General features: G+C 30.5%; 1 protein-coding gene across 5 annotated transcripts in view; it reads right to left on the reverse strand.

The window, feature by feature from the left end:
- The window catches only part of LOC114325365 (focal adhesion kinase 1), a 79,075-nt gene that overhangs the window by 59,401 nt on the left and 6,014 nt on the right, over positions 1–13,660 (reverse strand). For 2 of the 5 annotated variants that reach the window (XM_050654396.1, XM_050654395.1), the window contains exon 1: positions 2,612–2,875. The exons of 1 other annotated variant lie outside the window; for it this stretch is intronic. In XM_050654396.1, the coding sequence (XP_050510353.1) occupies positions 2,612–2,685 (74 nt within the window). In that variant the 5' untranslated portion in view covers positions 2,686–2,875. Of the gene's footprint in view, positions 1–2,611; positions 2,877–13,660 lie in introns of those variants that run through there. 2 more of the 5 variants (XM_050654399.1, XM_050654398.1) reach the window with 2 other exon arrangements.

Below are 13,660 nucleotides of genomic sequence, written 5' to 3' on the forward strand. Positions count from 1 at the left end.
GCTGTCTTGAACATTGAATTTAAGCGAAAAGCAATGTTTATTTGTGAAATACACATTTATTTCTGTTTTCTGGCAACAGTAAAATGTATTTTAAATAAAATAAATTACATGCATTCTTCTTTTTTTTGTGAATTAATTTAATTAAAAAAAATTTTGGACACCCTGTATAAAAAAATATGATAATGTTTATATTACTGAATAGAGAATTGAATACCCTTTCAAATGAGCTACCACATGACCCCTATTCCCTATTTAAAAATAAGGTGTTGAGGACGTGGAAGGGAGGGGGTTGACAAATGACAGATGTATGTATCGTAAAAATGTGTCCCCCTTGAACAAAAATCGACCTGTTTCGGCATTTCCTTAAAATCTAATAACTACTGCCAAATATCGAAGTGGACTCTTTTCTTTGGCCCATCCTGTATAAACAATGTAAGATCACTATCTCCTTTTAAGTACTAAAGGTGAAGATAGGTAAAATATATGAAAGACTAGCATAATTTTACTGAAAAGCATAGAAAATTGTAATCTCCCCATTAAAATGAGAGTTTGCAAAGTTATTTTTGTTAATTTGCAGTTTAATTATTGAAAAAAAAATATTCAAAAGTCGATTTTTTAAAAATGATAACTTTTCTAAAAGTGCACAAAAAACTTTAATTTTGCGAGAGAATAGCGAAATTTTCACTTAATAGTTATTACAAAATTGAAATAATTTATCCCAGAAATCTTTTATCTGCAAAGTTGTTGTGGATAATAGTTATTTTCCTAACAAGTGCAGAAAGTCATACTTTTCCGCACGCGACTGCAGTTTGCCGAACGACGCGAAGCGGGAGTTCGGCAAGCAGTCGAGTGCGGAAAAGAGACTTTCTGCAAGCGTTAGGAACAATATTTTTTCTACGAGTCTTTAAAAAATGACCAAATCTTAATCAATTAATTTAATTAATATGAAAATACATACACAGATTAACTCTTTGACAAGGTTGTCAAAACCAAAGTTTCAGCATAATTGGTTAGCATGACGGCGATTCAAAACCACTGTTATTGTCTACTGATTTGACTTTCGAATATTATGTCAAAATTATTTTATTTCATCGAATTCTCGCGTTAATTTCATTAAAACATGAAAACAATAAGATATATTTGAAATAAATTAGTAAATAATATCTAAATATTAGTTTATTGCATGTATTATAATTACTTTAAGGCCATATTAACATATCTAAATTAACACGCGTGCGGAAAAGTAAAACGCGTGCGGAAAAGTAAAACGCGTGCGGAAAAGTAACACGCGTGCGGAAAAGTAAAACTTTCTAAACTAAAATGCGTGCGCGAAATTCGACATTTTTGCACGCTCGTGGAAAAACTATTTATTGGGTCTACATGAATTCTGAATGTTACGATGTAGCTTTCTGGGATAAACAATTTCAATTTTCCAATAACTGTTAGTGAAACTTCTTGAAAGTTTTATAGCCGAATACGACATGTGATATTAAAGTTTTTTGTGCATTTTTATAAATGTTCTTGGGAATTTTCAAAAAATTAATTTTATTTCAAAAAATCAACTTTTGAAGCTATTTTTTCAATAATTATGTAATAAATTAACAAAAATAATTTTAAAAACTCTCATTTTAAAATAATTTTCTTTGCGTTTTCAGTAAAATTGTATCACTTTTCCAAATACATAATTACCGGTTTACCTTTAATATTTAAAATCAAATACCTATCTTACATTGTTTATAATGGTAAGGGAGCCCAAGCGGAGATTTTTGCAGTTACTCGAGCGCGTCAGATTATTACATGGGGAGAAACCTTGTACCCTGAAAATGTACATCTACCATATATTGGCTATTAATGCAGCGGAGCTCTTAATGCAGTTCGTTTAGGGGGGGCCGAAAAAAAATCTATCCTTAGAAAAACTCGAAATTGCCAGATTAAGATAAGGTAAGTTAAGTACATGCAAAACAGTGTATATTTCAAAAATCTTACGATTTGAGCGGGGCCTAAGGAAATGGGTGAGTCACAAAGTTTCACAGGAAAAAAGCGAATATTTCGCGAAATGAATGACATCGAAAAACTAAAAAATACGTGCTCAATATCTTTGAAAAATCTATCGAATGGCACCAAATACGACCAACCCCCGGAGGTATTACTTTAAAATCTTAAATGGGACCCCCTTTTTTGTTGCAGATTTGGATTCCTTACGTAAAAATAAGTAACTTTTATTCGAGACATTTTTCAAATTATCGATAGATGGCGTTATAATCTAAAAAAAACGTTTGTTGGAAATGGAACATTAAATTAAAAATGGAAAGTCCCCACTAAAATGGAAAACTTAACTTTTTTTGGTTTTAGGACCTAATAATCACAACCCAATAGGTCCCCATAACGCTCGAGTGACTGCACATTTAGCATACTTTGCTCCCCTACCATAAGTAAAAAATGATGTTTAATCTTCCGCATATTTTGTTTATTACATATTGTTATCACCAAATGTATCAAAAGCAGTTATTAGATTATGTATCAAAGGATGTCACGAAAAAGCCTTTTTATTCGCTGATTTTTCCGGTCTATAAAGGAAATATAAAAATTTAGGTCAACATTACTGACTTACGTTTCGAGATATTGGAATATTCTGTACACTGGTTTCCGGTACATGAGAAATCCTTCGACTTTTTCTACCATCATGGCACTACTACATCGTTAGAGAAGGAAAATATTCCGGGAAATGGGAAAACTATCACGGCGCGTCCGTTAGGGATGAGTCTGGTATGAAATCGGGCCATTGTTGAAACATATCGTTGATTGACCGCTTCGTGTAAATACCGGGAGAAGAAAAACAAATAATGGCTATTACGTTTTCTGTCGCAACATAATAATCAAACACTTGCGTAGACTGGTCGTCGCATTATCTCTTCCGATAGGGAGGGTGCGCGCGCAAGCTAGAAAGATCATCCCCGTGCGAAGAATCGAACTTTTCACTTATATCTCGGGACAGCAAGTTAGGATCCTGACTACAAGCGATTATAGCTATGCTCACGTTCGAAAGCCAAGTCACGCGCTAGTTCGAAATATGAAATTTTTAAGTAGGTACATTTTTACGTAATGTGTTTTTTAGCAGTGTCTCCATTGTAGAATTATTTCGCTATCTAAAACGAATTTATTTTTAAAACAGTTCGAAATTTTAGATCCAAAGAACTAAAGACTTCTACCACAGTATTAAAAACAAACGTAGACTTCAACCAGAACAGGCATACGACTCGGTCAAAAGGAACAAACTGTACTACACACACCGGCAAAATTAACGGAACACCTTAAAAATGGAACATGTTAAATGTCTCGAATTGGGTTAAACCTCTTGTCCGATTTGGGTGATTTTTTTTAGTATGTTATAGCCTTATTATTTAAGAATATCAATGTAATAATATTGTTGCTAGACAGGTAAATGTCATTTTTTACCGGGTGTAACAATCATACTGTATTTTTTCCTTAAAGTTCGGAACACTCTGTGGAATATTATAGCATAGATAAAATATTGAAATTAAAACACAATTGTAGCCTTAGGCTTTCTTAACATTTTCTTTTTTTAATTAATTTGCTTATGTTGGATATTAAAAAAGTTAGATACTTTAACAACTAGCCATGTTCTTCATCAATACAGGGTGTTTCTAAATAAGTGCGACAAACTTTAAGAGGTAATTCTGCATGAAAAAATAATGACCGTTTGTTTTATAAAAATATGTCCACAAATGCTTCGTTTCCGAGATACGGGATGTTGAATTTTTTCTTACAAACTGACGGTTTATTTGTTGCTCTAAAACCGGTCGAGATATGCAAATGAAATTTGGTAGGTTTTAAGAGGTAGTTATTGCGCATTTTTTGATATACAATTAAGAATTTTATATTCACCATTGGCGTGCATACGGGATGTATCTAAAATGTTTATACCCATATGCACGCCAATGGTAAATATAAAATTCTTAATTGTATGTCAAAAAATGCGCATTGACTACCTCTTAAAACTTACCAAATTTCATTTGCATGTCGCAACTGGTTTTAGAACAGTAACTAAATCATCAGTTTGTAAGAAAAAATTCAACATCTCGTATCTTGGAAACGAAACATTTGCAGACATATGTTTATAAAGCAAACGGTCATTATTTTTTCATGCAGAATTACCCCTTAAAGTTTGTCGCACTTATTTAGAAACACCCTGTATTGATGAAGAACATGGCTAGTTGTTAAAGTATCTAACTTTTTTAATATCCAACATAAGCAAATTAATTAAAAAAAGAAAATGTTAAGAAAGCCTAACGCCCGGTTTCCGAAAGGATGATCATCTCAAAAATTATGTAATCGACGATTAACAATGGATTAAATGCGTCAGAAACGTCAAACAAACTAGTTTTAACAACAGTAGATCACCTGACAAAAGATTAATCGCTTTTTAACAGCCGATCATAAGTGTTTTGAGTCTCTGAAAGGTCGATTAACCAGTTTCGCTTGTCAAACGGCGGTAAAAATGTACTGTTACCTAATATGAGATTATCCGTCGATTAACGGGCTGTTAAGAGTTTTTTTAGTTTTTTAATTACTGTAATTAACAAATACCGGGAAAAAATTGTCAAATAACACATATATAAATGAGATAAATCATATTATTCAATAAACATAAGTTTTTTTATGGAAGAAATAATTTAAAAAATTTATTTAACTTGCAGAACATGGATATCTCGGACATTTTTGTATATTTGATTATATAATTTATATTTTTTTCGTTTAAAAATGTAAGATATCAACGATGCTAGACTCATAGAGCTATTTTTTGAGAGGCCAGAGCTCTAAAAAGCAGAACATAATGATAATAGCGATGTAAATAAGAGAGAAAACGTGTGTGAAATTATAGCAGCTAACTTTGAAGACAATAAAACAGCCGGCAAATAAATTAAAAATAAATACAAAAAGTAATTATATAGATCAAAAATAAAAATATGAGTATAAAATATTATAGATCATAAATAAACAGTTTTATATCTCCAAATCTCGTTTTATTCTTTTTGAAATTATCTAGCCTCATTTTTAAAATGCTATCATTCAATTCTTGCTCCAAACAAAAGTGACAGTACGTAAGAGAGAATGCACCTTTAGAGATACAAAGATACAAGTTTGGATTTAGAGGTTAATATAATTGAAATTTTGAAGGATAACAGTCAATTGTGACAGTATCGATAACAAATTGTATGTCAGATCATCGATTACATGATCTATGATCGTGTAATTTTACAATAATTGGCGTTTGAGAAACCCATCACTGGTTAACAGTTGATCAAATCTGACAGCCGATTAGATGATCGGAGATTTGAATAACGTTTCGGAAACCGGCTGTAAGTCTACAATTAAGTTTTAATTTCAATATTTTATCTACAATATAATATTCTACACAGTGTTCCGAACTTTAAGGAAAAAACACAGTATGATTGTTACACCCGGTGTAAAATGACATTTATCTGTCTAGCAACAATTAGACCAGTAAGGATCTGCGAAAAAACGTCTATTTTTGGATGTGAGAGGTGGCATTCGGCTTTTTGCAGATAAAGTTAGGTGACGCCTTCAGTAATAATAATTGACTTATGCTCCTTCTCAAATATGCCCGGAACATTAATAAAAAAATTAAAATATTTAAAAATTTCGAAAAACATCGATTTTTTTCAGCTTTCTTTGCTTGTAACTTTAAAACGATTCGTTTTGGAACAAAGTCGTACAAAAATAAAATAAAGATAATTGAATTTTGTATGATATACGACTGGTAAAAAATGTCTTAAGGTATTACCTTTTCTGCAATATAGCAATAAATACAAAATAAGGGGGCAAAATAAGTCTGTTGTTATTCAATATTTTTTAACCACTTTGGTGGCACTTAGAACCTTAGTAATTCGCTTAGGAAATTCTTTTGTAACATACTTAAATCGTGTACCAAATTTCATTAAAATCAACCTAATAAATTTTGCATAATAAATTTGCAATCTAAATGTTTTTAAAAAAGTTCAAATTTTTTAAAATCTTTCTGAACAAAAAGTAGACCATTTAGAAGTTGGCTAATTTTTTTACATATAGAGAAAGGTGCTCTACCTATCTAATACACTTTACAGAATTAAAATCGGATTATTTAAGGGGCCCCAGCAATGTTTTAAATTTATAAACAATTTTTTGGCTTATAAACAAATAGCTTTGTTTAATAATAAAAAAATTAATTTTTAGCAATGCAAATAATTAAAACCGGTATAATTTGACTTAAACTTTTAAATGCTGTCAGCAGAATTGCTATTTTATTTTTTAATCAAACGTTATTCGCGTTCAAAAATTGCAATTTCTCGATTTTTTTAAAGTTCCACCGCGTTTATCTCGAAAACTATGCATCCTATGAAAAAACTTGTAAGAACATTTTTTTCTTAGAATTACCCAAGAAATACAAAAAAATGTTTTATTTTGCGAAAAATAGATTTTATGTAATTCCTCAATTTCTTTGTTTATAACAATATTATCGACATCCGGATCAACTGTTACCCAAAAAATTCGTGTTCTACGGGTCAAAATACATAAAAAAACTTGGGTAAGTCCATTTAAATAAAGGAGCCCGTAGCACCCCCTCCTGGCCACAGCACTAATATGTTTATAAGCCAAAAAATTGTTTATAACTTTAAAACATTGCTGAGGCTGCTTAAATAATCCGATTTCAATTCTGTAAAGTGCATTAGATAGGTGGAGTACTTCTTTATATGTAAAAAAATTGACAAATCTTTGTATGTTCTAGTTTTTGTTGTGCAAAATTTTAAAAAAATTTAATTTTTTATAAAAAGTTTAGATTGCAAAATTATTATGCAAAATCTAGTAAGTAAATTTTAATGAAATTTGGTGTACGGTTTTAGCACATTACAAAAAATTTCTAAGCGAATTAGGAAGGTTCCAAGTGTAACCTAAGTGATGGAAAATCGTTGAATAAGGACAGGCTTGTTTTGCCCCCTTATTTTATATTTATTGCTATTTTGAAGCAAGGGTGATAAATTAAGACATTTTTAACCAATCGCATCTGATAGAAAATTTAATTATCTTTGTTTTATTCCTATAGGACTTTGTTCTAAAATGAATAGTTTTTAAGTTATAAGCAAAAAAAGTAGAAAAAAAAACAAATTTTTTGAAATTTTTAAATATTTTATTTTTTTTATTAATGTTCCGGGCATATTTGAGAAGGAGCATGAATCAATTATTATTAACGAAGTTATCACCTAACTTTATCCGCAAAAATCTGAATGCCACCTCGCACATCCACCTAAAAACAGATCCTTCATGGTCTATTATACGCGGTACGAATGGATTATTCTTAATTTGTGGATATACTTTTCATCTAAAATAAATTAAAATTGTGTGGTTATTTTTAAAATGTTTCGATAATTTTTTTAAGAAAAAGAAACGTTGCACACTTTTTAACAATATTCATTTATTTTTCACGTCTTTTAATTGTGAAAAATAAGGGCTCTATGGTCTATTCTGAACCGAATAAATAAGCTGTCCGAGAAAATAAACTGTCCCCCAATAACGAAATACAGATACAAATAATTTGCTTACAGACGCTGTAGCGACATCTACTTAAAACAAAACAGCTCGAAGTTTCAGATCCGAATAATTGAAGACTTCTGAAACGAATTTAAATATAAGCTGTCTTTCATTTTCTCTTAATTTTACTCTTATTTGGGTACAGGGAACCAAAATTCGTTGAAATTTTTACCTAGATGAATAGATAGTAGTGGAATGCAATTTTAGATTCCCCTCACCTTTTTCTAATTCATCGTCCGTTTGCTTTGCAAGTTTTATAAAACACGGATTCGGGTTGTTTTGTAGCGAAAAGTCGCAGAACTCACTGCGCTTCTGTATACTTTCAATCTTGAAGGTTAGACTAGCAACTCAGGTGCCCTTATTTTTCACAATTAAAAGACGTGAAAAATAAATGAATATTGTTAAAAAGTGTGCAACGTTTCTTTTTCTTAAAAAAATTATCGAAACATTTTAAAAATAACCACACAATTTTAATTTATTTTAGATGAAAAGTATATCCACAAATTAAGAATAATCCATTCGTACCGCGTATAATAGACCATGAAGGATCTGGTTTTAGGTGGATGTGAGAGGTGGCATTCGGATTCTTGCGGATAAAGTTAGGTGATAACTTCGTTAATAATAATTGCCTTATGCTCCTTCTCAAATATGCCCGGAACATTAATAAAAAAATAAAATATTTAAAAATTTCAAAAAATTTCGTTTTTTTCTACTTTCTTTGGTTATAACTTTAAAACGATTGATTTTGGAACAAAGTCGTATAGGAATAAAACAAAGATAATTAAATTTTCTATCAGATACGATTGGTTAAAAATGTCTTAATTTAACACCCTTGCTGCAAAATAGCAATAAATATAAAATAAGGGGCAAAACAAGCCTGTCCTTATTCAATGTTTTTCCATCACTTAGGTTATACTTGGAACCTTCCTAATTCGCTTAGAAAATTTTTGTAATGTGTTAAAACCGTCCACCAAATTTCATTAAAATTGACTTACTAGATTTTGTATAATAATTTTGCAATCTAAACTTATTTTAAAAAATTAAATTTTTTTAAAATCTTGCGTAACAAAAACTAGAACATACAAAGATTTGTCAATTTTTTACATATAAATAAGCACTCCACCTATCTAATGCACTTTACAGAATTGAATAAACAGTTTTTTTGGCTTATAAACGAATTACATAGTGCTGTGTCCAGGAGGGGGTGCTACGGGCTCCTTTATTTAGATGGACTTACCCAAGTTTTTTTAAGTATTTTGACCCGTAGAACACGAATTTTTTGGGTAACAGTTGATCCGGATGCCGCTAAGATTGTTATAAACAAATAACTTGAGGAATTACATAACATCGATTTTTCGCAAAATAAAACATTTTTTTTTGTATTTCTTGGGTAATTCTAAGCAAAAAATGTTCTTACAAGTTTTTTCGTAGGATGCATAGTTTTCGAGATAAACGCGGTGGAACTTTAAAAAAATCGAGAAATTGCAATTTTTGAACGCGAATAACGTTTGATTAAAAAATAAAATAGCAATTCTGCTGACAGCATTTGAAAGTTCAAGTCAAATTATACCGGCTTTAATTATTTGCATTTCTAAAAATTAATTTTTTTATTATTAAACAAAGCTATTTGTTTATAAGCCAAAAAATTGTTTATAATTTTAAAACATTGCTGAGGCCCCTTAAACAATCCGATTTTAATTCTGTAAAGTGTATTAGATATTTAGAGCACCTCTTTATATGTAAAAAAATTAGCCAACTTCTAAATGGTCTAATGTTTGTTCAGAAAGATTTTAAAAAATTTGAACTTTTTTAAAAACATTTACATTGCAAATTTATTATGCAAAATCTATTAGGTCGATTTTAATGAAATTTGGTAGACCGTTTAAGTAAGTTATAAGAATTTTCTAACCGAATTACTAAGGTTCTAAGTGCCACCAAAGTGGTTAAGAAACATTGAATAACAACAGGCATATTTTGCCCCCTTATTTTGTATTTATTGCTATATTGCAGAAAAGGTAATACCTTAAGACATTTTGACCAGTCGTATATCATACAAAATTCAATTATCTTTATTTTATTTTTCTACGACTTTTTTCCAAAACGAATCGTTTTAAAGTTATAAGCAAAGAAAGCAGAAAAAAATCGATGTTTTTCGAAATTTTTAAATATTTTAATTTTTTTATTAATGTTCCGGGCATATTTGAGAAGGAGCATAAGTCAATTATTATTACTGAAGGTGTCACCTAACTTTATCTGCAAAAATCAGAATGCCACCTCTCACATCCAAAAATACACGTTTTTTTGCAGATTAGTCCTGGTCTATAATAGGTATATCTGCATCAGCATGACAACCCTCCTAGATGACATCGGCTATAAACGCTTGTGACCAGGATCCTAAATTGCTGTCCCGAGATGCGACTGGACTTTTCACATCGCGCTACCCCCTTATGTTGTGTTGACCTTTCCCGCACGCAACAATGAATGGGTTTTAATAGGATGGGGTGAATAATATCTATCGTAATTGATCAGTTTATTTTTTCCTGTTTAAATGCCATATGTGATGAAAGTTTTAATTGAATAAATATCGAAATTTACATTTAAAAAAACGAACCCCGGAAAACTGGAATTATAGAACAGGATCGATAATTTTTGAGACAAAAAAAATAGTAACAGGATGAAACCCATTGAAAAAAGAAAAAAATATAACAAAAATAATTTACTGGCATCTGAGGCCGATAATTGAAAGGGGTGAATTTTTAAGCGTAAAAAACTGTAAATCTTATTGAAAAATGAAAATGACAAGTTGTAGGTAATAAAAAGATCTACAACTTTTGTATACAGGGTGTTTCATTAATGATTGTCCATATAGTAACTGGAGAAACCTTAGCACAAAATACGAAGATTTAACCTAAAACATCTAAATAAAATGTGGTTCCTTACTGAGTTACAGGGTGTTTTATCTAAAAATTTAAAAATTATTTTTGCTCAACATTTTAAAACTATTCGACGTATCCTTTTCATACTTGGCACAAAGTATAGGTACTGTACACACTACTAAATTATGTTAAACAAACGTTTCTGGCTATTACCAGAGGCGTGCGACGGGGGAAAGTGAATGGTTGACCCTTCTCAAATTCTACGCCACTGGCAAAATTGATATTTTAGTTAAATTTTTGGATTCTCCAATACTTTCTATGAAAATAATATACTCTTCATTCGTAACGATTAAGTCATTACTTTTCGAGATATTTGAAGTTAAAAATGAAACGACACGGTTATTTTAATTAATGTATTGTGTCGCTTCATTTTTAATTTCAAATATCTCGAAAACTAATCATTTTATCGTTACGAATGAACAGTATATTATTTACATAAAAAGTATTGCAAAATCAAAAATGTACACTAAAATAGCAATTTCGTCAGTGGCGTAGAATTTGGGAAGGGTCAAGCAGCCACTATCCCCTGTCGTACGCCTCTGGTAGTAGCTAGAAAAGTTTATCTTAATTTAGTAGGGTTTACAGTACCTACATTTTCTGCCAAGTATGATAAGGATACGCCAAATAGTTTTAAAGTACTGGGTACAAATAATTTTTAAATTTTAATCATATGAATCATATCATAAACTAATGACTTTATCGTTACCAATGAAGACTATATTATTTTCGTAGAAAGTATTGGAGAATCTAAAAATGGCACTAAAATAGTAATTCCTCCAGTGGCGTAGAATTTGAGAAGGGTCAACAATTAACCATCCCCTGTCGTACGCCTCTGGTAGTAGCTAGAAACGTTTGTTTATCATAATTTAGTAGGGTGTCTAGTAGTCGCATTTTTTGCCAAGTATAAAAAGGATACATCGAATAGTTTTAAAATGCTGAGCAAAAATAGTTTTTAAATTTTTAGATAACCCTGTAACTCAGTAACGAACCACATTTTATTTAGGTGTTTTAGGTTAAATCTTCGTATTGTGTGCTAAGGTTTCTCCAGTTACTATATGGACAATTATTAATGAAACACCCTGTATACACTTTCATATTTATTTACAATATTTATTTATTTTTACAACTTCAAAATTTGCGAAAAATTCAAACAACCGAGTAGTCCTGTCGCCAGGGGGGGTACAACGGCCTCGTTAATTCAGATGGACTTACTCAAGTTTTTTTTATGTATTTTGACCCGTAGAACACGAATTTTTTGGGTAACAGTTGATCCGGATGTCGATAAGATTGTTATAGACCAAGAACTTGAGGAATCAAATAACAGCGATTTTTGGCAAAACAAAACAATATTTTGTATTTTTTGGGCCATTTTAAGTAAAAAATATTTCTACAAGTTTTTTCGTAGGATGCACAGTTTTCGAGATAAACGCGGTTGAACTTTAAAAAAATCGAAAAATTGCAATTTTTGAACCCGAATAACTTTTGATTAAAAAATAAAATAGCAAGTCTGCTTACCGCATTTGAAAGTTTAAGTCAAATTATATCGGCTTTGATTATTTGCATTGGTAAAAATTTATTTTTTTATTGTTTAACAAAGCTATAAACACGTAGGGTTTCCCGTGCTTTTACATGCGTTTTAACGCATGTAACGTAGAAATAGTCTTGATTGCACTAGTACCTATTCTACCTACTCGTTCGATTTTAAATGAGAAATCATAGAAACATCACTCACGCACTAGTTGTTTGTAGCTTTGTTTAACAATAACACAATAAATTTTTAGCAATGCAAATAATCAAAACCGACATAATTTGACTTGAACTTTCAAAGGCGCTAAGCAGAATTGCTATTTTATTTTTTAATCAAAAGTTATTCGGGTTTAAAAATTGCAGTTTTTCGATTTTTTGAAAGTTCAACCGCGTTTATCTCGAAAACTGTGCATCCTACTAAAAAACTTGTAGAAATATTTTTTGCTTAAAATGACCCAAAAAATACAAAATATTGTTTTGTTTTGCCAAAAATCGCTGTTATTTGATTCCTCAAGTTCTTGGTCTATAACAATCTTATCGACATCCGGATCAACTGTTACCCAAAAAATTCGTGTTCTACGGGTCAAAATACATAAAAAAAACTTGGGTAAGTCCATCTGAATTAACGAGGCCGTTGTACCCCCCCTGGCGACAGGACTAGAGTTTTTGGTTGTTTATTTTTAACTTTTACAAAAAAAAATTTCGACACATTTGTATACACATTCGACACTTTTCTCGAATACTTTTTATTTAACAACACTGTAACTTTTTTGATTTAAAATATTTATTTTTTTCTCCTTATTTTGATTTAATAGCGACGAATCGCCCTTATTTTCTATCGAAAATTCTCACGTCAAAATATATTTTCTTTATTTAAAAAGTTTTTGGTTGTTTATTTTTAACTTTTACAAAAAAAAATCGACCCATTTGTATACACATTCGACACTTTTCTCGAATACTTTTTATTATACAACAACACTGTAACTTTTTTTATTTAAAATATTTATTTTTTTTCTCCTTATTTTGATTTAATAGCGACAAATCGCCCTTATTTTCTATCGAAAATTCTCACGTCAAAATATATATTTTTTTTTTATTTAAAAAGTCGGTGCGCTTTTGGTCTTGAAATGTCTACTGTCTGACGGTGTAAAAAAATATATATTATTGCGGCAAATTGTATCAAAAAAAGCAACAAAAAACGAAAAAACTAGAATTAGAAAAATTATTTTTTAAACATTATGTAAAATTTTGACTTGTTTATTAAATTTTACAGTTTAATTAATCAAAAAACGTAAGATACCATGTTACATTGTCAAAGAAGAAATTGCAAATCCATCAAACAATTGCAAAAAGCATTTGATTTTCTAACTATTAAAGATGGGATTTAAGAGCGCAGGCGCAAAATTTCGAGCCAATACTTTTTAATGCATTCATTTTTTCGAGTCCTGAAAAAACTAATAAATATTTTTGAAAAATTTAAATGCTTTAAAAGTTTCTTTTGAATGAGTCACCTTCTTCTTCACCCCTGTAATTTACTAAAATGCACATTTAACTTTTCAGGGATTTTCGGCCCTCTGTATTCTGCGTTT

The sequence above is a fragment of the Diabrotica virgifera genome, chromosome 6, assembly GCF_917563875.1.
Source record: "Diabrotica virgifera virgifera chromosome 6, PGI_DIABVI_V3a".
Lineage (NCBI taxonomy): Eukaryota > Metazoa > Arthropoda > Insecta > Coleoptera > Chrysomelidae > Diabrotica > Diabrotica virgifera.